The 25,697-nt window shown below is 44.7% G+C and overlaps 1 protein-coding gene across 3 annotated transcripts in view; it reads right to left on the reverse strand.

Moving 5' to 3' along the window:
- The window catches only part of IDE (insulin degrading enzyme), a 441,269-nt gene that overhangs the window by 31,205 nt on the left and 384,367 nt on the right, over positions 1-25,697 (reverse strand). For all 3 annotated transcript variants that reach the window (XM_030203006.1, XM_030203005.1, XM_030203004.1), the window contains exons 20-22: positions 24,534-24,701; positions 23,789-24,061; positions 3,916-3,977 (exon numbers count right to left, since the gene is read on the reverse strand). In XM_030203006.1, the coding sequence (XP_030058866.1) occupies positions 3,916-3,977; positions 23,789-24,061; positions 24,534-24,701 (503 nt within the window). The remainder of the gene's footprint in view (positions 1-3,915; positions 3,978-23,788; positions 24,062-24,533; positions 24,702-25,697) is intronic.

Consider the following 25,697-nt stretch of genomic DNA (forward strand, 5'->3'; position numbering starts at 1 on the left):
GAAAACCTAGGTGCGTCTTATGGTCCGGTGCGTCTTATAGTCCGAAAAATACAGTATACAGAAATTACTAAATAAAATGGACCTCAACCTTCCGGGGCAAGATTATTTATAATAATCATGACAATACATACCCCTTAATGGACATCTCATCATTGGCTCCCCCAAAATCCAGAAAAAACAGCAGTGTAAAAACGCCAAAAAGATAGCGAAAACCACAGCTTCAAAAATCGGATTTTGAGCAAATATCAAAAAACAACATAACCCTACTCCAAATCAAGGTTAGTTATGAAGACAATACAAAAAAGTCTTTCAAAATATCAGCACACCACTTTTGATTATCCAAGCGTGGATGGTGACAAAACACTTGTGAAACTATCCTGGCCAGGCATTCCAACAGTTCCAGACCCGAGACTCAGTCCTAAAATTAGGCTCAATTTATAGAATTGCTGCCTCCGTTTTTAGAGCCTTTCACGATTCTGGCCCCAGAATCTATAGCAAAAATGTATTAGGTATACACTAGCATGCAGACTGTACTCACTGCAAATATGTAATTTTGATAGTCTTTTTAAAAATAAAACTAGCACTAATCTATTTTGGTGATAATCTATTTGTATAGCAAGTATTTTTGTATTTAGCTTGGCACTTTGCTTCAGAAAAATATTTATATATATTTTTCTTACATAATAAACCCTAATATATATGTCACCTGTGGCATGGTTTTGGGTTATTTGTACAGCTAAGCTAGCATGTCGTTAGGGCTATAAGCGGTACCCCCTAGACCCGAGTTCATGTCATTGCTATCTGGTAATTTTATCTGATAAGTACCTCTGAGCTACTGCCCTACACACCAATGCACATAAGTGAGGCGATTGTATTTAGAAATTGAGTCCAGGGATGTTATAACTAAGCAGCGAGTTACAGTGCTAGAGCAAGTTAAGCCCATGTACAGTAAAAGCCATGGGTTTTACTATTCCTTTAACAACAGATTAGCACTGAAGTGCTTAAATCACAATGTTGACTGAGGACTCTCTTTCTTACTACATTTTTTATATATATAGTTATATTTTAAGAATTTTTGTTTGTAAGCCTCCCCTCACTACCTTTCTACCCTCATTTCCCCTTACGTTCCCGCCCCGAAACCCTCCGTTCACAGGACAAATCCCTCCTCTCTGTACCCTTCTCCACCACCACCAACTCCAGGCTCCGCTCATTCTGCCTTGCCTCACCCTATGCTTGGAACAATCTTCCTGAGCCCATACGCCAAGCCCCCTCCCTGCCCATCTTCAAGTCTCTGCTTAAAACCCACCTCTTCATTAATGCGTTCGGCACCTAACTCTTACCGTTCAGTAAATCCAGACTGCCCCAATTTGACCGTTCACTTGTCTACTAGATTGTAAGCTCTTTTGAGCAGGAACTGTCCCTCTATGTAAATTAGTACAGCGCTGCGTAACCCTAGTAGCGCTTTAGAAATGTTTAGTAGTAGTTGTGTTGATACTTGGGTGTTTATATTTTATTACAGATTATGGTGGAGATTGATTATTAGTTTCTTTCTAATCAAAATTTTCCAAGTGAGTAGCTCACTCTAGGCTCACTCTTTCCTCTCTTGCTCCTTATAAGGTACAGAGGGGAAGTTGAAGAGGTAATGACAGAGAGGGAGGTACTGAAGTAGCTGTTCCCTGCTTTGCTACTAACTCTGTCCACTTCAGTTTCTCTTGTTTCCTGAAGGAAGTAGGAAACAGGGGGCTCTTGTACAACTAGCACCATCAAATCCCTAATCATTTCTGAAACTGTGGCTTTTCCTGTATTAGTTAATACATTTCACTTTATACATGGGGCACTCTATTTTGCATATAAGTTTCTTTGAATTCTTCTAGGCCATTCCTGATACACTCACTTGTGATCAAATTAACATTTACTCCAATGAAAAAAAGCTCAGTTTCTTTATATGAAGAAAATCCTGGGGAAGGACCGAGAGGGACTGGCAAAAGACACCTGAAAACGAAGTGGATAGAGCACCGTTCACGGAAGAGAGTGTATATGAACAACTTGGAAAGCTAAAGGTGGACAAAGCCATGGGGCCGGACGGGATCCACCCAGAATACTGAGGGAGCTCAGAGAGGTTCTGGCGGGTCCTCTTAAAGATTTGTTTAATAATCCTTGGAGACGGGAGAGGTTCCGAGGGATTGGAAAATGGCGGAGGTGGTCCCTCTTCACAAAAGTGGGGATAGGGAAGAAGCTGGAAACTACAGGCCGGTAAGCCTCACTTCGGTTATTGGAAAAGTAATGGAAGCCATGCTGAAGGAAAGGATAGTGAATTTCCTGGAAGCCAATAGTTGCAAGATCCGAGACAACATGGTTTCACCAAAGGGAAGTCGTGCCAAACGAATCTCATTGAATTCTTTGACTGGGTGACGGGAGAACTAAATCAAGGACGTGCTATGGACGTCATCTACTTAGATTTCAGCAAGGCTTTTGACACGGTTCCCCACAGGAGGCTCTTGAATAAACTAGAAGGGCTGAAGATAGGACCCGAAGTGGTGAACTGGATTAGGAACTGGTTGACGGGCAGACGCCAGAGGGTGGTAGTGAATGGAGTTCGCTCGAGGAGGGAAAGGTGAGTAGTGGAGTGCCTCAGGGATCGGTGCTGGGGCCCATTCTGTTCAATATATTTGTGAGTGACATTGCCGAAGGGTTACAAGGTAAAGTTTGCCTTTTTGCGGATGACACCAAGATTTGCAACAGAGTGGACACCCCGGAGGGAGTGAAAACATGAAAAAAGATCTGAAGAAGCTGGAACAATGGTCTAACGTTTGGCAATTAAAATTCAATGCGAAGAAATGCAAAGTGATGCACTTAGGGAGTAGAAATCCAAGGGAGGCATATGTGTTAGGTGGGGAGAGCCTGATAGTCACGGACGGGGAGAGGGATCTTGGGGTGATAGTATCTGAGACCTAAAGCCTATGAACAGTGCAACAAGGGCGGTGGCCGTAGCGAGAAGGTTGCTAGGCTGTATAGAGAGAGGTGTGACCAGCAGAAAAAAGGAGGTTTTAATGCCCCTGTATAAGACGTTGGTGAGGCCCCACCTGGAGTATTGTGTTCAGTTTGGAGGCCAATATCTTGCGAAGGATGTTAAAAAAAATGGGAAGCAGTACAAAGAAAAGCTACAAGGATGGTATGGGAGTTGCGTTTCCAAGACGTATGAAGAGAGACTTGCTGACCCTGAACATGTATACTCTGGAGGAAAGGAGGAACAGGGGTGATATGATACAGACGTTCAATATTTGAAAGGTATTAATCCGCAACCAAATCTTTTCCGGAGAGGGGAAGGCGGTAGTACGAGAGGACATGAAATGAGATTGAAGGGGGGCAGACTCAGGAAAGATGTCAGGAAGTATTTCTTCACGGAGAGGGTTGGTGAACGCTTGGAATGCCCTCCCGCGGGAGGTGGTGGAGATGAAAACGGTAACAGAATTCAAGCATGCGTGGGACAGGCATAAAGGAATCCTGTGCAGGAAGGAAGGATCCACAGAAGCTTAGCTGAAATTGGGTGGTGGGGGGAAGAGGGGTTGGTGGTTGAGAGGCTAGGATGGGGGAGGGCAGACTTATACGGGGTCTGTGCCGGAGCCGGTGATGGGAGGCGGGACTGGTGGTTGGGAGGCGGGAAATACTGCTGCACAGACTTATATGGTCTGTGCCCTGAAAAAGACAGGTACATATCAAGGTAAGGTATACACATGAGTTTATCGTGGGCAGACTAGATGGACCGTGCAGGTCTTTTTCTGCCGTCATCTACTATGTTACTATGTTACTATATAATCATAATACAACACTTATGGCTACACAAATTAACTTAATTTAACGACCTCCATTTTACCCTCTATCCAGAAGTTCTAAATATTAATGGATTTAACTTACCTTATAGAACTGAATTATATCATCTTTTGTTAGGGTCTTCAGATAAGCAACTTCAATATTATCTGGATAATAAAATGTTTTTGTTTTAGCAAGTATAAAAATCATAGCTGAACAATTCTTATCTTTTGCAATACACAATTCATATTTCAGAGAAACACTATAGGTCCTGTTTACTAAGCTGCACTGTAGGATTGCTAGCATTTTTAGTATGAGCTAACGCTATATATTCTTATGGGTGTCTAGCAGCGTGTGCTAAAACGCTAGCGCACCTTAGTTAACAGAGCCCTATGTCTGCAAATTTCACAAACTCCTCTTCAATCAGACATAATCATAACAATGAAGATGAAAATAAAATGAAGATACATACCTGTAGCAGGTATTCTCAGAGGACAGCAGGCTGATTGTTCTCACGGCTGGGTGATGTCCACGGCAGCCCCGAGGAATGGAAATCTTCCCAGCAACAAAAGTTTGCTAGAGCCTTCAAGCGTGTGTGGGTGCGCGCACCGCACATGCTCAGCCATCTTCCTGCCCGTCGCGCAAGAGCCCCGCTTTAATTAAATTATAAAGCAACAACAAAGAAAAGGACAACTCCAAAGGGGAGGCAGGCGAGTATGTGAGAACAATCAGCCTGCTGCCCTCGGAGAATACCTGCTACAGGTATGTATCTTCATTTTCCTCTGAAGACAAGCAGGCTGCTTGTTCTCACGACTGGGTTATCCCTAGCCCCCCAGGTTCACTCAAAACAACAAAGAAAGGTCAATTGGACTTAGCAACGGCGAGGACATAATAATTGACCTACGAAGAAACAGCTAACTGAGAGTGCAGCCTAGAACAGAACAAAAATGGGCCTAGGGGGGGTGGAGTGGATTCTAAACACCGAACAGATTCTGCAGCACCGACTGTCCAACCGACTGTCGCGTCAGATATCCTGCAGAAGGCAGTAGTGAGATGTGAATGTGTGGATTGATGACCACGTCGCAGCCTTACATATCTCTTCTATAGTGGCTGACTTCAAGTAGGCCACTGACGCTGCCATGGCTCGAACACTATGAGCCGTGACATGACCCTCAAGAGTCAGCCCAGCCTGGGCGTAAGTGAAGGAAATGCAATCTGCTAGCCAACTGGAAATGGTGCGTTTCCCCGACAGCAACTCCCCTTCTGTTGGGATCAAAAGAAACAAACAATTGGGCGGACTGTCTGTGGGGCTGTGTCCGCTCCAGGTAGAAGGCCAATGCTCTCTTGCAGTCCAATGTGTGCAGCTGACGTTCAGCAGGGCGGGTATGACGGGGGAAAAATGTTGACAAGACAATTGATTGGTTCAGATGGAACTCCAACACCACCTTCGGCAAGAACTTAGGGTGCGTACAGAGGACTACTCTATTATGATGAAACTTAGTATAGGGAGCATGGGCTACCAAGGCTTGAAGCTCACTGGCTCTACGAGCTGAAGTAACTGCCACCAAGAAAATGACCTTCCAGGTCAAGTACTTTAGATGGCAGGAATTCAGTGGCTCAAAAGGAGGCTTCATCAGCTGGGTGAGAACGACGTTGAGATCCCATGACACTGGTGGAGGTTTGACAGGGGTCTTTGACAAAAGCAAACCTCTCATGAAGCGAACAACTAAAGGCTGTCCAGAGATAGGCTTACCCTCTACACGATAATGAAAAGCACTAATTGCACTAAGATGAACTCTTACGGAGTTGGTCTTGAGACCAGACTCTGGTAAGTGTAGAAGGTATTCAAGCAGGGTCTGTGTAGGACAAGAAAGAGGATCTAGGGCCTTGCTGTCACACCAGACGGCAAACCTTCTCCATTTGAAAGAGTAACACCTCTTCGTGGAATCTTTTCTGGAAGCAAGACTCGGGAGACACCCTTAGAAAGACCCAAGGAGGCGAAGTCTACGCCCTCAACATCCAGGCTGTGAGAGCCAGAGACTGGAGGTTGGGACGCAGAAGCGACCCCTCGTTCTGAGTGATGAGGGTTGGAAAACAATCCAATCTCCACGGTTCTTCGGAAGACAACTCCAGAAGAAGAGGGAACCAAATCTGAGGTGGCCAAAAGGGCGCAATCAGAATTATGGTCCCACAGTCTTGCTTGAGTTTCAGCAAGTCTTCCCCACCAGAGGTATGGGAGGATACGCATATAAAAGGGCCCTTCCCCCAATGCAGGAGAAGGCATCTGACGCTAGTCTGTCATGAGCCTGAAGTCTGGAACAGAACTGAGGGACCTTATGATTGAGCTGAGTGGCAAAAAAGATCCACCGAGGGGGTGCCCCACGCTTGGAAGATTTTGCGGATTACACCAGAGTTGAGGCGACCACTCGTGAGGTTGCATTATCCTGCTCAATCTGTCGGCCAGACTGTTTACGCCTGCTAGATATGTGGCTTGGAGAAGCATGCCGTGCTGATGTGCCCAAAGCCACATCTGGACGGCTTCCTGACACAGGGGGGGCGAGATCCGGTGCCCCCCTGCTTGTTGATGTAGTACATGGCAACCTGATTGTCTGTCTGAATTTGAATAATTTGATTGGACAGTCGATCTCTGAAAGCCTTTAGAGCGTTCCAGACCGCTCGCAACTCCAGGAGATTGATCTGAAGATCTGATTCTTGGAGGAACCAAACTCCCTGGGTGTGAAGCCCATCTACATGTGCTCCCCAACCCAGGAGGGATGCATCCGTTGTCAGCACTTTTTGTGGCTAAGGAATTTGAAAAGGACGTCCCAAGGTCAAATTGGATTGAATCATCCATCACCGCAGGGAATTGTGAAAGTCGGTGGACAGCTGGATCACATCCTCTAGATTCCCTGCAGCTTGGTACCACTGGGAAGCTAGGGTCCATTGAGTCGATCTCATATGAAGACGAGCCATGGGAGTCACAAGGACTGTGGGGGCCATATGGCCTAGAAGCCTCAACATCTGCCGAGCTGTGATATGCTGAGATGCTCTGGCCATGGAAACAAGAGACAGAAGGTTGTCTGCCCTCGCCTCGGGGAGATAGGTATGAGCCGCCTGTGAGTCCAGCAGAGCTCCTATGAATTCTAGTTTTTGAACTGGAAGAAGATGGGACTTTGGATAATTTAGAACAAACCCTAATAGCTCCAGGAGTTAAAAAGTCAGCTGCATGGACTGTAGAGCTCCTGTCTTGGAGGTGTTCTTTACCAGCCAATCGTTGAGGTAAGGGAACACATGCACCCCCAGTCTGCGTAGCGATGCTGCAACCACCGGAAACGAAAAGAAACTTAAGAAGGGACAAAAACCTAAAAAATAAAGGATTTGAAAAAGAATTTTTTTTTGAAAGAAAGCAGCTCAACTGAGCGAAAAATGGAAGAAAAACACGGAAAAAACTGCGAAACCAAGGCTCTTTTCAGGGCCAACACAGAGAGAGACCGCAAGCAGTCACTCCCTTACCGCGGAAAGAAAAGAACTAAAGCAGGACTCTTGCGTGACAGGCGGGAAGATGGCTGTGCCCATATGTGCTCGAAGGCTCTAGCAAACGTTTGTTGCTAGGAAGATTTCCGTTCCTCGGGGCTGCCGTGGACGTCACCCAGGCATGAGAACAAGAAGCCTGCTTGTCCTCGGAGAATGTACATTTTACATACCCATTTAATACACAGTAAATGTTGCTCACTTTTGATCCAAGTTAAATATGAGCCAGTCACTCTACCAACTGGTTGAAAGAAGGTCATCCAGATGGTTAAGCTGTAGTAACTTATCTTTCCTCACTTATAGTTCTCACAATGCTAGAAACCTACTGCCGGGTCTGAGGCAGCATAGAGAGCCCCTATGGTCATCATCAGACAATCTCCCTTCCTCCTGGCCCAAACCATTAACAAAAACAAACAAACCTTTTCCTGGTGCCTAGTGAACCCCGATCCTTCCCCTAGGCCCCTGCACTTAATGAAGCAGGAGCAATGTCTGCTCTCTCCTGCTCATTGCCACTATCTTTGAAAATGGCAGTGCTTGACACCACCTGGTGCTTCCTGGGATGCCCTGGGGTAGATGTCAATTAAGGGAATTTTTTCCCTTATTTGGTAGTGTAGGTGTAGCCTACCAAATAAGGGAAAACACCTGGTACAACCTGCAACTGACAATAAATTGATTTCAGAAAAGTGGCGTATTTATTGCCAGTTGCAGGTTGTAAAAGCATGAATCCGGGTCCCTGATGAAGATATTTTTGAAACTCTGTACTGTAGGGCATTAAGAGGATCCTGCCAGTACTAGATTGTTGGTGTTTGAGGTAACGAGAGATGCCACGTTAAAACATCATGGCTGCCGGGTGTAGTGCACTCACCCAACAGAATTAAGATAAGTGAGCTTACATAAAAGAATTATTGTTATTCTAACACAACAAAGAAAAAGAATTATTTCAGCTTAAATAAGTTAATTTATTCCATCTTAAATAAGTTAATTTAATTAGCCATTCTAACTATACAGTACTTCCAAAGATAGGAGGATATGAGTAATGACCTACATTATCTAGGTTATAAATGAGATAATAGACTGTTGAGATTGTCTGTTTAGCTGTACAGTATAGACATTGTATAAGTGTGAATATGGGTGCTTTATATAGATGAGAGAACATTAGAAATATTAGTGTACATTATTGTTATAAATGAGAAAACAGATATCGTAAAAAATGTCTTTTTAAAGTTACTTTCTGTTTACAGTGTATGGCTTGGGTGCGAGTATGAGTATACACAAAAGAATCTGAAGCACAGGGTGAGCTTAACTTCATATATATAAAAAAAGAATAAATTATATATCCTGATAAGGAGATTTTCAATGACTGAGAAACTTATCCACCCTCTAAGCACAGCCTTTGACCCTAGGGTGGCATTCTGCTTGGGTGAGTTATTACTCTGAGAATTTCTTCTGTTGCTGTTCTTGATACATATGGTTTCTTTTGTATTTTGGGTTACCCATAGTCACATACTGTTTACAGTTGATTAAGTACTAAATATTGGGTACTGAGGAATTTTCTTATGTCCTTCTTGATATTGCACACCCTGGTTTGTTATTATTTGATTCTTACTTATTGCAGCATCCATAAGTACATAAGTAATGCCACACTGGGAAAAGACCAAGGGTCCATCGAGCCCAGCATCCTGTCCACGACAGTGGCCAATCCAGGCCAAGGGCACCTGGCAAGCTTCCCAAACGTACAAACATTCTATACATGTTATTCCTGGAATTGTGGATTTTTCCCAAGTCCATTTAGTAGTGGTTTATGGACTTGTCCTTTAGGAAACCGTCTAACCCCTTTTTAAACTCTGCCAAGCTAACCGCCTTCACCACGTTCTCTGGCAACGAATTCCAGAGTTTAATTATGCGTTGGGTGAAGAAAAATTTTCTCCGGTTTTAAATTTACTACACTGTAGTTTCGTCGCATGCCCCCTAGTCCTAGTCCTGTTCCACTCCACTCATTATTTTATATACCTCTATCATGTCTCCCCTCAGTCGTCTCTTCTCCAATACAATTCATTGCAAGCAGCAATGTAATCTCGCCATTATAAAAAGCAGTCACATATAAAAGTTCAGTCTTGTTACAGATTTTGTAACCAATATAAAGCCTCAGTTTTTGAAAATCAAGAAATAAATTTCAGCTACTTTAAAAGGTTTGTTTTGGAGTTCCAAGATGGCCGCTGACTGAGACAGACGTGTTTTAGAGCTCCTCCAGATTTTACTGTTACTCTCTAATTACCTTGTAATGCCGAAGAGGAGGGGCAGAGCTGCTGCTACTGCAGCCCAGCAGCAAAGACCTTTGATATCTTCAGGCTTGATTGAATCTTATCTGCAACGAGCTCAGGTTTCAACAGCAGCATCGGTGAGCGGTTCGCTGGAACAGCCCAGGATAGGAGACCAGGAGCTGAACCTTGAACTGGAAGTTTCTTTGAGCCCCGACGCAAGGGCCCCTCCTCCCCAGCCTGTGAGAAGTGGTTCTCTGGTGGCGGCGTCCTTAGCCCTGAATACCGAAGTGTTACAGGGTGGAACTGGACGGGAGGCAGTGTTAGCCTTAACGAAGAACGTGGGAGATTTGTCAGCTTCTTCCCTGTTATCTCACACTGCCGGAAAAACACAGGAGGAGTTGCGAGGGACATTGGAAGGTGAGAAACATGTTTCACAGGAAGAGAGCGAGAGCATTGCATTTGCTAAACTTTTCAGAAACCAGATGAAGTGACATTGGATAATTTATGGCAGTTGATTGCAGAAATGGGGAAGTTTTTGTGCCCCCAGATGAGGAAAATAAGAAATGAAGTTGTGATATTAGATGGGAAGGTAACAGAAATTGAGAATGAGGTGAAAATAGTTAAAGCAGATTTGCCTAAACAGGAAAAGTATGTTTTAGAGTTGAAATCACAGCAAACAACAATGCTTAAAGACTTGGTTAATTTAAGGAGAAAATCAGAAATGCTGGAAAATACTTCAAAATCTAATAATCTGCGTTTTATAAATTTTCCGCGACAACCATTTATCTCCCCTCGGGAGATGCTAAGAAATTACCTCAGAGAAATTCTAGAGATAGAAGATAAAGATATGCCACCCTTTTCACAGGTTTTTTATATACCTGTGAAGGGTTTGGATCCTTTACAAAGGAATAATATTCAGAATGCGCAACCATTGGATGTTTCTGCCCTTCTTGAAATGTCGGATTCAGAACAGATAACACCAACTACTATGTTGGCCACAGTAGCGTTACCTTCGGACAAGATCTGGATCTTAAAGAAGTTTTTTTCAGAATAAAGAAAAAACCTTTCGTGGTTTGCAAACTCGTGTCTTTCCAGATCTAGCGAGGGAAACGCAAAGACGACGACAAAAGGTTTTACAGATGAGACAGGAGACACTTCAACTTGGCGCAACTTTTTACCTTAAATATCCTTGCAAATGTTTAATCTCCTATCAAGCCGTGAAATATGTTTATTTTGATCCTGACCAATTGTCATCTTTTTAACATCTAAGAGAGCTCCTAGTTAAGTAAAGTTGAATAGAAACTCGTCTGTATCTCAAAATTTGATTTATAAAGTTTATTACCTGTTTTCTCCTATTTAGCAATCTTGGACTCCTGTTGTGGACTTTATGTTTCAAATTTTTATTGATGACATCTCAAAAACATAAATGCTTTACATCTCTTGATATTCAAGCTCGGTATTAAAACAAGGAACACTGAAAACAATTTGCTACATTTAGTCATCAACCTTTTTACTGTTTTATCCCCTCTTCCCCTCCCCCCCCCCCCTTTTTGTTCACCCCCCCCCCCCCCCCACCCTCTAGGAGCCAATCCATCTCTCTCTAGTGGATGGTCGTTACACCCGGTCCCATCTTATATTTAGCATGTGAGGTTCAGTAGCATACTGCGGCCTCGTGGGCTCAATTTCTGTATGTACCCATTCCAAATTCTCATAAAATTCTTTTTCCCTTTTGGAGATCTTCTCGCTTCCCTGGCCTCCCATGTTGCTAACAAGTGAATTTGATTCCTCCATTGCCAATAGGCCGGAGGGTCTGGTGAGACCCAATACTGCAAAACTGTCTTCTTTGCTACTAGGCAGATTTTACGACACCAGAGCTTTGCCCCTTTGTCTTTAATACGAAAAGCCGCTGGTGTGTCTAAAACATAATGGTCTCAAGATCCTCCTATTGTCTCTCCCAGTATAGTGCTCATGTATCTCTGGATCCGTCTCCAAAAGGCTCTAACCTTTGGGCATCCCCAAAAAGCATGGTATAGAGTGTGTGATGTCATATTACATTTGTCACAGCTATCCATGGTATTTAGGTCTATATGGGCAAGTTGTTGTTTGGTAAAGTAAGCTCTCATAGCTACTCGACATCCGCATTCTCTTAATCGCTCATCTACTGTAAGGGCTGGGACCCTCTTCAAAGTAGTAGCTACATCCCAATTTCCTAATTTCCCCCCTAACTCTTTTTCCCACTGCAGTTTAATTGACTGAAAACTCCTGGGTGCAGATAGGTGTACTAACTCTCTATGCAGGGCCGATACTGTCACTCCCGTACCCTCTAATTTTTGAAATAGACCTCGCACTCTCTCTTTTAATTTTACTTGGAGGGCTGACTGGTCCAGACTTAAAATATAATGTTTGATCTGAGTATATGCAAACCTGTCTCCCCAGTGTGTACCTAGCTTGCTTTAAGCGCCTCATATGCCAAGAAATACCCATCCCCATACAGTATATGTTCCACTCTTGAAATACCACCCACCTCCCATCTTAGGAATGTCGAATTTTCTCGTCCCGGTTGAAAATTTAGGTTACTTCGTATTGATAAGAATCCCGAGACCGTAGGTTGTCCCCCCAGCAGTCCCACCAGTCCCCTCCAGGTCTCCCTCAACGGTTGCAGCAGCACACAACATTTGAGGCCCATCGGGAGATGTCTCCTCTCCTGGTGGAGCAGTGTTAAGGGGTCATAAGGTGACAAATATGCTTGTTCAAGCTCGAATGGGGTATACTCACTTGTGTGGCCCACCCAGTCTCCTATGTGCCTGAGCAAACAAGACTGATTATATATTCGGAGGTTCGGGAGGCCCAGTCCACCGGTCTGCCATCCCCCTATCAAATAAGCCATTTGCAGCCTAGGTTTCTTCTTTGCCCAACAAAATTGGCTGAACATTCTATTTACTCTCTTCAGATCCTTCTGCAACAATCGGAGAGGCAACGTTTGCATGGCATAAAGCCATTTGGGAAAAATTATCATGTGAATTAAATTAATTCTGCCTCTCAATGATAAGGGTAGCCCTACCCAGTTATCTCCTGTTGTGGACTTTAAATGAAGCTATAATATTTAATTTGTGTTATGAATAATATCTTTAGATTTAATTGTAATAGTGAATTTTTCTTTACAAGTTTATACTTGTTTACTATGTATAAAAACGATAAATAAAATATTAAAAAAATAAAAATAAAAGGTTTGTTTTGCATGGATATATTTACCTGGCACAAATAGATTACAGAGAACATAATTGCAGCATGATGTAAAACTATAGCAGTACTACTTTTTCAAAAATTACGTTACATAATATTTTTAAGCAAAACATTCAAGGAAATATCTTCCCAAGTACCAATGACTCGGTGTCAGAGAACTCTGTGCCCTTATTTTAGGTACTTTTAGATTTCCTTTCAAATTTATATATTATTGTGATGATATCACAGCAGTATGAACACCACCATGGATTCTTCTGTGACAAGGATGCAATTCTCCAGTCTTGAGTAACTTGAACCCACTGAAAGGTAAAGGCTCATAGGACTTGTCTCATATTAAGATGCCAAGAGAGAGTAGCATGAAAGGTTTTAGCTATTAAGCCTAACATTCTCAGCATGGAAGAAGTTGACATTTGATGACTCTGAATTATCTCTTCTGCTGTGACCACGTGTTGGGCTTTGTAATTCCGGAAATATTCCTTGGTCTGAATCATGATAAAATAGTAGAGGATGAAAGAAAATGACTATCCCATAAGAATATCTAGCAGAGCCCATATAATTGCCAATGGAGATGATGGTTTCAAATGAAACTTGGACAGTTAACAACAAACCTTAGTGAGTGCAATACTTAAATAGTGATCTGTACTGCTTCATTTGTCTCAGAGACGTGCTCTTGACCAGTCAACTGTCTAAATCAGTGAACCCCAAACTCAGCCCTTGAAGAATGCCACCACAGTATGAAAAATAGGGAAAGGGAATGGGACTTGATACAATCAAAGCAGTTTACATACTATATACAGGTATTTATTTTGTACCTGGGGCAATAGAGGGTTAAGTGACTTGCCCAGATTCACAAGGAGCTGCAGTGGGAATTGAGCCCAGTTCTCCGCGATCAAAGTCCGCCGCACTAACCACTAGGCTACTCTTCCACTCCAAATAGATAGTATACATAATAATTGTGGAACCCTGTAAGCCTGATTAGGGTGTAGATCATGGAAAACGGAGTTTAGAGACCCTTGATCTAGGTATAAAAACTAAAAACATGCTGCAATGACAGCCAGACATTTGATGAAAACCTGCAATGCAGTGGATTAGACCAAAAGGCAGGATACCACAATGGGAATTCAGTGCTCATACTACATTCTGAAAAGCCAAGTGGAGAAGAGAAGATAGTAAGGGTTCCTCAGGGGTCTGTAATGGGACCATTGGTTTTTAACATATTTATGTTAAAAGGCGGCTGAGGGGAGATATGATAGAGGTCTATAAAGTAATGAGTGGAGTTGAACGGGTAGACGTGAAGCGTCTGTTCACGCTTTCCAAAAATACTAGGACTAGGGGGCATGCAATGAAGCTACAATGTAGTAAATTTAAAATGAATTGGAGAAAAATTTTCTTCACTCAATGTGTAATTAAACTCTGGAATTCGTTGCCAGAGAATGTGGTAAAGGCGGTTAGCTTAGCGGAGTTTAAAAAAGGTTTGGACGGCTTCCTAAAGGAAAAGTCCATAGACCGTTATTAAATGGACTTGGGGAAAATCCACTATTTCTGGGATAAGCAGTATAAAATGTTTTGTACTTTTTGGGATCTTGCCAGGCATTTGTGATCTGGATTGGCCACTGCTGGAAACAGGATGCTGGGCTCGATGGACCTTTGGTCTTTCCCAGTATGGCAATACTTATGTTACAAATGATCTAGAGATGGGAATAGCTAGTGAGGTAATTAAATTTGCTGATGACACAAAGTTATTCAAAGCTGTTAAATCACAAGAGGATTGTGAAAAACTGCATGAGGACCTTATGAGGAAAGGCTAAAGCGACTAGAGCTCTTCAGCTCGGAGACAAGTCGATTAAGTGGGGGATAAGATAGAGGTCTATAAAAATACTGTGTGGAGTGGAATGGGTAGAGGTGAATCACTTGTTTACACTTTCCAAAAAAAATACTACAACTAGGGGCATGCAATGGAGCTACTAAATAGTAAATTTAAAACAAGCCAGAGAAAATATTTCTTCACTCAACGTATAATTAAATTCTGGAATTTGCCAGAGAATGTGGTAAAAGAAGTTAGCTTAGCAGGATTAAAAAAAAAAAAAAAGTTTGGCTAATTTCCTAAAAGAAAAGTCCATAATACATTATTAGGATGGACTTAGCAATATCCCAGAACAGTAAAACAGATTTATGCTGTTTACCCTTGAAATAAGCAGTGGATTTTCCCAGGTACTTGTGACTTGGATTGGCCACTGTTGGAAACAGGATACTGGGCTTGATGGACATTCAGTCTATCCCAGTATGGCAACCCTTACATTTTACCAGTAAAAGGTGTTCTTCAGAGACAAAAGGATATCAGTCATCAAACATAGGTGATGCCATTCGATGGAGTCTGAGCTGAAGGAATGAAACAATGTTCGCAAAGCTTTCTGGAGTGTTGCACTGTGCACATGTAGGACTGTAACATAAGAATACAAGAATAACCATACTGGGTCAGGCCAATGGCCTATCTGGCCCAGTATCCTGCTTCCACTCCCAGGGCAAGCAGTGGCTTTGCCATGTCTGTCTCAATAGCAGACTATGTACTTTTCCTCCAGGAACTTATCCAAACCTTTTTTAAACCCAGATACACTAAGGTAAAATTATGTATAATCATACCTGATAATTTTCTTTCCATTAATCATAGCTGATCAATCCATAGACTGGTGGGTTGTGTCCATCTACCAGCAGGTGGAGATAGAGAGCAAACTTTTGCCTCCCTATATGTGGTCATGTGCTGCCGGAAACTCCTCAGTATGTCGATATCAAAGCTCCATCCGCAGGACTCAGCACTTAGAGAATTACACCCACGAAGGGACACTCTGCCCAGCTCACCACCGCCGAAACGGGGGAGGGGAATTAACCCAGCTCATCCCCACACAAGTGGGGGAGGGGAATCCGTCCAGCTCATCCCCGCGGAGCGGGGGAGGGACACCACACCCGCCGATGCGGGGGGATCTGGCTTATCCTGCAACCGCAACCGCGGGAGGAGCTGACTGACCCTAACACCGCCGAAGCGGGAGGGGTACAAAGCTGCCCTACAGCCACACGAAGCGGGAGGGAGTGCCGGCAGAATTTTAAGTCTCAATCCAGCCCCGTAAAACGGAGGGGAGAGGAATGCAGCAGCTCACTGTAACACAAACTCGTCTTAACTCTTGAAGAATCCAAGTGAAAAAACTTGAACACGAAGTCTTTCTGAAGTAACTGAAGACTAAACTTGAACCTGAAATGCAACCAGAATAAAAACAGTACAGATATCTGGGAGGGGCTATGGATTGATCAGCTATGATTAATGGAAAGAAAATTATCAGGTATGATTATACATAATTTTACCTTCCATATCATCAAGCTGATCAATCCATAGACTGGTGGGATGTACCGAAGCAGTACTCACCCAGGGCGGGACATTGAAATCCCTGACCTCAACACTGAAGCTCCAAACCGGGCCTCCGCCCGTGCAGCCACAGTCAAACGGTAATGCTTGGAGAATGTATGAGCCGAAGCCCAAGTTGCCGCCTTGCATATCTCTTCCAAGGAGACGGATCCGGCCTCTGCCATCGAGGCCGCCTGAGCTCTCGTGGAGTGAGCCTTCAGCTGGATAGGCGGCACCTTCCCCGCGGCCACATAAGCCGCTGCAATGGCTTCCTTGACCCATCTTGCCACTGTAGGCTTAGCAGCCTGCAGACCCTTACGAGGACCTGATTTCCGGAAATCATTGGTCACTTCCAAGTATCTGATGATGACTCGTCTCACATCCAGATATTTAAGAGCAGAGTACTCCTCTGGGTAGTCCTCCCTACGAAAGGAAGGGAGACAGAGCTGCTGATTCACATGGAAGCGAGAAACAATCTTGGGCAGGAAGGAAGGCACTGTGCGAATAGTCACTCCTGCCTCAGTGAACTGCAGAAAAGGCTCTCGACATGAGAGCGCCTGGAGCTCGGAAACTCTTCTGGCTGAAGTGATAGCCACCAAAAAGACTGCTTTCAACGTCAGGTCTTTCAGAGATGCCCTCGACAAGGGTTCAAAAGGCGGCTTCTGCAATGCTCTTAGCACCAGGTTGAGATTCCACGCAGGCACCACTGAGTGCAGAGGAGGGCGCAGGTGATTAACTCCCTTGAGAAAGCGCACCACATCTGGCTGCGAAGCCAGGGAAGCACCCTTCAGGCGGCCCCTGAAGCAAGCCAGAGCCGCTACCTGGACTTTAAGGGAACTGAGCGACAGGCCTTTCTCCAGACCTTCTTGCAGGAACGCCAACACTGAAGAAATTGGAGCAGTGAAGGGAGAAAGTGAGCCTGCTTCACACCACGCTGCAAAGATACGCCAAACCCTGGCGTAAGCAGTAGAAGTAGAGCGCTTCCTCGCTCTCAGCATAGTGGCGATGACCTTGTCTGAGAAGCCCTTCTTCCTCAGACGCTGCCGCTCAATAGCCAGGCCGTAAGACCAAAGGGGGAGGGATCCTCCATCACCACGGGACCCTGATGTAACAGGCCCTGCTCCACTGGCAGCCGCAGAGGATCGTCGACTGAGAGCCTGATCAAGTCCGCATACCAGGGACGCCTGGGCCAATCCGGACTCACCAGGATTACCCTGCCGGGATGCTTTGCCACCCGGTCTAGCACCCTGCCCAACATGGGCCAGGGCGGGAACACATAGAGAAGCTCTTGTGTCGGCCACTGTTGGAGAAGAGCATCTTCTCCCAGGGATCGAGGGTCCCGTCCTCTGCTGAAAAAGCGCGGCACTTGGCAATTGGCCGATGACGCCATCAGATCTAGGCTCGGCTGGCCCCAGCGCTTCGTGATGTCCAAGAACGCCTGAGCAGATAGCTGCCACTCTCCGGGCTCCAAGGTATGGTGACTGAGAAAGTCCGCCTTGACATTCATGACTCCGGCAATGTGGGCCGCTGAAAGCTGCTCCAGGTTCGCTTCCGCCCACTGGCAAAGATTCATAGCCTCCTTGGCTAGAGGGGCGCTCTTGGTACCTCCCTGGCGGTTGACATAGGCCACAGCCGTGGCATTGTCCGACAGGACCCGTACAGGCTTCAACACCAGTACCGGGATGAACTCCAAAAGCGCCAACCGAATGGCTCTGAGTTCCAGGAGGTTGATAGACCACTTTGCCTCTGCAGGAGACCAGAGCCCCTGCGCTGTCCTTCCCAAGCAGTGGGCTCCCCAGCCCGACAACGAGGCGTCCGTCGTGACGACAATCCACTCTGGGGTCACCAGAGGCATTCCCGCAGACAACTTGTCTGTCTGCATCCACCAGCTCAGCGCCTTGCGCACTGCTGGGTCAAAGGGAAGGCGCACAGCATAATCCTCCGACATCGGAGTCCAGCGCTGCAGCAAAGAGTGTTGAAGTGGTCTCATATGAGCCCTGGCCCAGGGCACAACTTCCATCGTGGCCGTCATAGAGCCCAACAGCTGCACATAGTCCCAAGCCCGAAGGGGAGAGGCTACTAGGAACTGGTCCACCTGAGCCTGAAGTTTGACAATCCGATTGTCTGGCAGGAAAACTCTGCCCACTTGGGTGTCGAATCGAACTCCCAGGTACTCCAGGGACTGAGTCGGGCGCAGCTGGCTCTTCTCCCAGTTGATGATCCATCCCAGGGAGCTCAAAAGAGCAACTACCCGGTCCACAGCTTTGCCGCACTCTGCATAAGAGGGGGCTCGGATCAACCAGTCGTCCAGATAAGGATGGACTTGTACCCCTTCCTTTCGTAGGAAGGCCGCGATGACCACCATTACTTTGGAAAAGGTCCGCGGAGCAGTAGCCAACCCGAAAGGGAGGGCTCTGAACTGGAAGTGTCGTCCCAGGACTGCAAAACGCAGAAAGCGTTGATGAGGAGGCCAGATGGGAATATGCAGGTACGCTTCCTTGATGGCCAAGGATGCCAGAAACTCACCTGCCTTCACTGCCGCTATAACAGAGCGGAGAGTCTCCATGCGAAAGTGCCGCACTTTCAAGGCCCGATTGACCCCTTTGAGGTCGAGGATAGGCCGGACAGAACCTCCTTTCTTTGGTACCACAAAGTAAATGGAGTAACGTCCCTTGCCAAGCTGACTTTCTGGCACCGGAACGACCGCGCCCAGGCGGATCAGATTGTCCAAGGTCTGCTGCACTGCCACAGCTTTGACCGGAGACTTGCAGGGAGAGAGTACAAACCCGTCTTTTAAGGGTCGGCAGAACTCTACTTTGTAGCCGTCTCTGATGACTTCCAGCACCCACGCGTCTGAAGTTATTGTGGTCCACTCGCCCAGAAACGAGGACAGCCGTCCTCCAATCTGCACTGGGGCGTGGACCAAGACCCCGTCATTGGGTACGAGACCCTGGGGGAGGACCGGAGGGAGCACCTCCGGGACGGCGGTCTCTGCGAAAGGAATGCTGCTTGGGTGAGAAATTCCTCTTGAAGGAAGAGGGGGCAGAGGAACCCGACTTGCCCGGGCGGTACCGACGGGCTTCCTGCAACCGTCCTCTGGAGGTACCGGGACGAGAACTAGCCCGAGCCCTGACCTCTGGTAATTTCTTGCCCTTAGACGTGCCGAGATCGGTCACGATTTTGTCCAGCTCGACCCCAAAGAGCAGCTTGCCTTTAAAAGGCAACCTAGCCAGGCGGGATTTAGAGGCGTGGTCAGCAGACCAATGTTTCAGCCAAAGCCACCGCCGCGCAGAGATTGTCTGAGCCATGCCTTTCGCTGAGGCCCTCAAGACATCATACAGCAAGTCTGCCAAATAGGCTAAGCCCGATTCCAGGGCCGGCCAATCAGCCCTCAAGGAATGATCCGAGGGGGAAGCCCGCTGCACCATAGTCAGGCACGCCCTGGCCACATAGGAGCCGCAAACTGAGGCCTGCAAACTTAAAGCAGCCGCCTCAAAGGACGACCTTAAGGCCGCCTCCAATCTTCTGTCTTGGACGTCCTTTAGGGCCGTGCCACCTTCCACCGGCAACGCCGTTTTCTTAGTCACCGCAGTGATTAAAGAATCCACGGTAGGCCACAGATAGGCCTCACGTTCACTCACAGCCAAAGGATAGAGGCGGGACATAGCCCTAGCCACTTTAAGGCTCGCTTCTGGGACATCCCATTGAGCCGAAATTAGGGTGTGCATGGCATCATGCACGTGGAAGGTTCTAGGCGGGCGCTTCGTCCCCAGCATAATGGCAGAGCCAACAGGGGCTGAGGGAGAGACGTCCTCCGGAGAGGAAATCTTCAAAGTGTCCATGGCCTGTAACAACAGGTTGGGCAAATCCCCTGGGCTAAAAAGCCGCGCTGCAGAGGGGTCATCCGCTCCATCCGAGCGGGGATCCGTCTCCTCCAAGGAATCCGCAAAGGACCGTTGGGAGATCTCAGACACGCTGCCCTCATCTACATTGGAGGAGACAAATTCCTCCAAGGCCTGGGAATCAACCCGAGGGCGTTTACCTCTGGGAACCTCAACCTCTTTACCAGACGAGGGAGCAGGGGCAGCGTTTTGCATGAGGAAAGCCTGATGCAGCAGCAAAACAAACTCGGGGGAGAAACCCCCCAGACTGTGCACTTCCGCAGCCTGGGCAACAGCCCTAGACGCACCCTCAACCGGCACTCGCAAGAGCGGGGGAGAGACATGCTGCGCATCCAAAATGGCGTCCGGCGCGACACTCCGCGAAGGAGCCGCGCGGGAAAAAACGGCGCTTAACTTTAGCCGCTTTTGTGCCGTCGCCCAAATTAAGGGCGTTCATGGCATTAATGTCTCCAACCTCAAGGGCGGCCCACGAAGAAGCCATCCGAGCCGCGTGGCCGGCCAAGATGGCGGAGGCGAGGAGCGGGGGATGGGCGTTTATGGCGGGAAAAACCGCCACGCCGGAGGAAGGACCGGGACATTCATCGGTCACGAAACTGTCACCCAACAAGGGCGAATCAGGCTGTAAGACCCCCGCATCCCCTCTAGAAGTGCTCAAGCGATCCGGGGAGCGACCCTTTGCGCCCTCGCCCTCCGACGCCATATGCCACGAGGAGAAGAATCGGGGAACCCCCTGCCCGCTATAAAAAGGTAAAAATTACCTGCTGTCCGCTCCGAGCTGTAACGAACTGGTGTCCCAGTGAGTAGCTGCAATGAACGTTTAAATAAACGTCGAAATAAACGCCTTTAAGGACGTGTAAAATTTTTTTTTTTTTTTTTAACGGAGCCAGCGGGAGGGGGGAGAAAAGGAGGGACCTGGCACCACCAGGTTTGCACTTGCTCAAAAGAGCCCTCAACCAAACCTAAAAATTAGGCTTGGAGGCCTAGCCAGAGCTGCTGCTGTGTGTGACCACCACCTGATGAGATAGAGAACATACTGGGGAGTTTCCGGCAGCACATGACCACATATAGGGAGGCAAAAGTTTGCTCTCTATCTCCACCTGCTGGTAGATGGACACAACCCACCAGTCTATGGATTGATCAGCTTGATGATATGGAACCACTGTTACCACATCCTCCAGCAATGAGTTCCAGAGCTCAACTATTCTTTGAGTGAAAAAATATTTCCTCCCATTTGTTTTAAAAGTATCTCGTTGAGTGTCCCCTGGTATTTATATTTTTTGAAAAAGAGTGAAAAATCGATTCATTTTAACCCATTCTACACCACTCGGGATTTTGTAGACCTCAATCATATCCACCCTCAGTGATACAGAAGAGGCGGTAGAATAATGTTTGTTTTATTTTCCATCCCTTTCCTAATAATTCCTAGCATCCTGTTTACTATGATTTGGATTATTCTTCCCAATGTGCATCACTTTGTATTTGTCCACATTAAATTTCATCTGCCATTTGGATGCCCAGTCTTCTAGTTTCTTAAGGTCTTCCTGCAATTTTTCACAATCTGCACTCCACCATTCACCCTCCCCTACTGAGAAAAATGGCCATTAAAACCTACCCTCTGTTCCCTATCCAATAACCAATTCTCATGTGGGCTCCTGTGCTTCCCCTAGTGCTCCCTCCTCCACTACTCTATTCCTTAGCTAACACATTTTTTGTTTGTGGGGAAAGGGGGAGGGTAAGTGTGGCTCCATTGACCTGTCACCTATGGAAAACCTGTTACATATGAGCAGCTTCTCAGCATGTAAGCAAGGGGATGCAGGCATGCTTCATGACAATTCCAGAGCTGAGGGCTGTCCTCTTGGTTGGTTTGATTGGATGATGGCGTAGAGTTGAAATGGGAGGTATGGTGGCACTGGGGTAGGGTTTGAGGTGGAGCTTCGGGCCCCCTAAAACAAAAAGTGTATTCCACTGCCCATAACTGTAAGTGGAGGAACTCCAAATTCCCTAATACATGGATTCATTTTGTCTTCCTTGTCTGACCCTAGTGAAGTCAAATGAAGCCGTCAATTGCAAACATGTAAATACACACATGCAACTTACTTATCATAAACATTTTAACACCAGAGTTCAAATAAATATAAATATTAACCCATGTGGAAAGGCATAACCATTTCTCAAATGTGAAGACAATCCTGAAGCTGGAAATCTAAAATGAAAAGTATGAGTTTGCAGTTCCCTTCAAAAGAAAGGAGAAAGGATTCGGTAATGTCATAATCTATATTTATTTATTTAGAGAATGCCTCCAACATAGCTGGCTTTGAGGCGCTAACTGTGAATTTCAGCAGCACTTAAGAGCCACTGAAAATTAGCGGCCAGCCTCAAACAAGCAACTTAACTGGTCAGTGGTAGGCTAAATTGCTTTGAATATCTGCCAGTTGGATTTTATAATCAAACCTTTGCACCAGTTACCATGTTCACAGATGACAGAAGACTTAAAATACATTTTTTGAGACCATGTGACTTTCAAATTATTGTTCCACGATTCAAGGTTATCATGTTGTCTTTATACTTATTCATAGCTAAGGTCCTTAATAATATTAACATGCATTTTAGACTCAGCTGTAAAAAAAAAATCAAACAAAAAAAAACTGCCTCCTAACACAACTGTTGCATTTTAAAACAGCAGCTCATTTTGGAAATGTTCCCAGTAATAATAAATGCCAGTGTAAACATTACTCCCATAAACCTCCACACAGTTATTATACCCAAACGTTTATACAGTTTACCCTCTAGACAGTTTATTAGTCTTTTATTTATATAAAACACAAAATTATGTGAATGGAAGAAATAATAAAAAATGTATTGCATCATAAGTTTGTTATCTAAACTGCTCATGTTCAAACTAAAAGAAAAGGAAGACAAATCATGTAAAATAGATCTTTAAACATCTCCTATACCAAATGAAAACAAAAAGAAAAAAAACCCCAATGCTATGGGGCTACCTACTGGCCTCAGCAAGCCGAGAAGAAAAATACAGAATATTCTTATTCTACATATTCTTTAAAATGTATTATCCTTCACTTCATTTAGAAGCCCTTTTACTAAAGCTTAGCACGTGCCGAGTGCCACATGACTCATAGTTATAAAATAGTGCACATTAAGCTTTGGTAGAAGAGTCCCTTTGTGTGTACCCAATAAAGCTAAATATTTAGATAGACAAGCTGGAAATTTTTCAGCTACATAAACTGCTCCATCAAACATCAATCTACATCTACTAAGCCTGCAGTGATTAAAAAAAAAAAAAAAAAAAAAATGTCGACAGCATTAGAAAAGCATAAGCAGTGACAGATCTATACTTTCTGCATTTACGTGCATCATCATAAATTGTCCTGGTTTATCTGCTATTAAGCCTTTTAAGCAGACAAGTATGTTATCTTTTCAGAAAGGACAAAATATATGACAACTCCATTCTTTGCTATGCACTATTTATTGCACCATGGAAAGGTTCATTGTGAATTTCAGCTATGTAAATTTCAAGGCAGACCTAGATAAAATATCAGTTGTTAAATTTCTTTCCTAAAATACAAATAGCACAATGTTCCAGTTCTTTTAACACAGACTTATACTTTGCAAATCTTTTTCCTTCTTACCTCTGTCAAAGTTATATTGTTGGGAAAGGATTTCTCCCCAGTACTTAGCACATTCTGCAGACAACTTCTTTGGTTTGTCTAAACGCCGGATTGCTAAAGCTTGGATATGTTTTTGGAAAGCCTCTTCTGACATGTCCTCCAGAGATTTCCCCATGGTGTTTAAGAAAGCTTCAACTCTGCTCTCTAAATAATGTGGTGGCTTTTCTGACTGGATAATAAATCGAAGTCCTTGTATACCATTAGCCCTCCTTGGTCCACTAAACACAATGTAACCTTGAATACAAAAAAATTAAAAATAATATTTTGGCATCAACTATAATAGTTATATTTACTTTACTGGTTTTAATAATGAAGTTTCAAGCAACCTTTAGCAGTAGAAAGTAAATAAGCAAGACAACAGGTATAAAATTCATTATCAGTTTGAAAACCTCAAGTTCATATTTCAATTCTTTGATTATTCAACAAAATTAGATATTTGGCAATTAAGGTATAAATCAACATACGGCTATCTCCTCATACTATCAGCCAGATTTCCCGATTAAGTTCCTTTGATACATTTATACACTTCAACAGTTTTTGCTTTGTCTCACCCATTATATAAACCACATTGAACCCTGAATAGGGGATTTTAGCGGTATATAAGAACTGATCTGATTTAAGTTTTGCTTCAAAACGTTCTTGAATTCACTCTTCTCTCTTTCAGAAAGAACCGGAAAAGAAGTTGGGGATGTAGTGGATACTTTACCTAATTGCTCCTTGGTGCGCAATGTGTTGAAGCAGGGCTCTGAGATGATCTGACAGAAAAGTTCCAGAAGCATGTTCTCAGAAGTACTTTGCATATCTGTCTGATAGTAAATCTCTATTCCACAATTGTTATGGACTTCATTTCTTTGCTGATATACAAACCAACCTCCTAAAAACAAAACAAAGATTTTCTTTAGATTCTAGTAACATAAAACAAAGTTATTTACTGTTATCGGTGTTCTCCAAGGACAAAAACATATAACAGATAGGTGGTCTAATCAAACTAGTCAGATCAGAACAGTTACTTAAAAGCTACCAGAGATTCTTAAGTGCTGCACTGAGTATATGTGACAGGATGTGTCGGTGACAGGATGCTGGGCTAGATGGACCTTTGGTCTTTCCCAGTATGGCACTACTTATGTACTTATGGCTCAGTGGTGTATACAACTATAAACTAGAGAAGTCAACTCCTTCAAGATGGGAGGGGGTAAGAAGAGTGCTGTCCTCACCAAATAACTGTTACAGATAACTAACTTTGCTTTCTCTGAGGATAAGCAGGAAAGTCCTCACTGACAAGAATCCCTACCTAAAGACTGTGCGGATCTCATGCTGCTAATTTAACACTTCAAAGCAAGGTGGTTATTTAAGTTTCCTTTATTCAAAGAAATAATTTGCTGGCAAGAAGATTCATGAGATCGACTACCAACAATCAGTTGCCAGTTTTCCTCTCATGAACTTCTTGCCTGACAAAAAGAGTGGACAAGATTATATAGGTATAAAACAGCTTATATCAGCTAACAATCAGTTCTATTCAAAGAAATCAATAGGTCAGCACAAACATGTCTTACATAATGTTTTCTCAACCATCTTAGATGGTGCTGCATTGTTAACGCGCTGTGCAACTCATGCAGCAATCTTTTTCAGAAATACCCCAGAAATAGGTTGTTTAAATCAAAACGCCATCTTGCTGTCTGTGGGCATTGGGAGCAAGAACTTTTTCTACAGCACTGTGACTTTGGTGATTCAGTTAAGTATTTGGGTCGTTGGCTGTTGAGTTGATTTTACATTGAATGTTTAAGTAATAAAATAATGATAGGATTTGAGGATGTGCTATAAGAGATCCAATAGCCTGGATTAACATTCTATGATGCCTCTTGCCATAAAA

This window comes from Microcaecilia unicolor, chromosome 5 (assembly GCF_901765095.1).
Source record: "Microcaecilia unicolor chromosome 5, aMicUni1.1, whole genome shotgun sequence".
In the NCBI taxonomy this organism is placed as follows: Eukaryota; Metazoa; Chordata; class Amphibia; order Gymnophiona; family Siphonopidae; genus Microcaecilia; species Microcaecilia unicolor.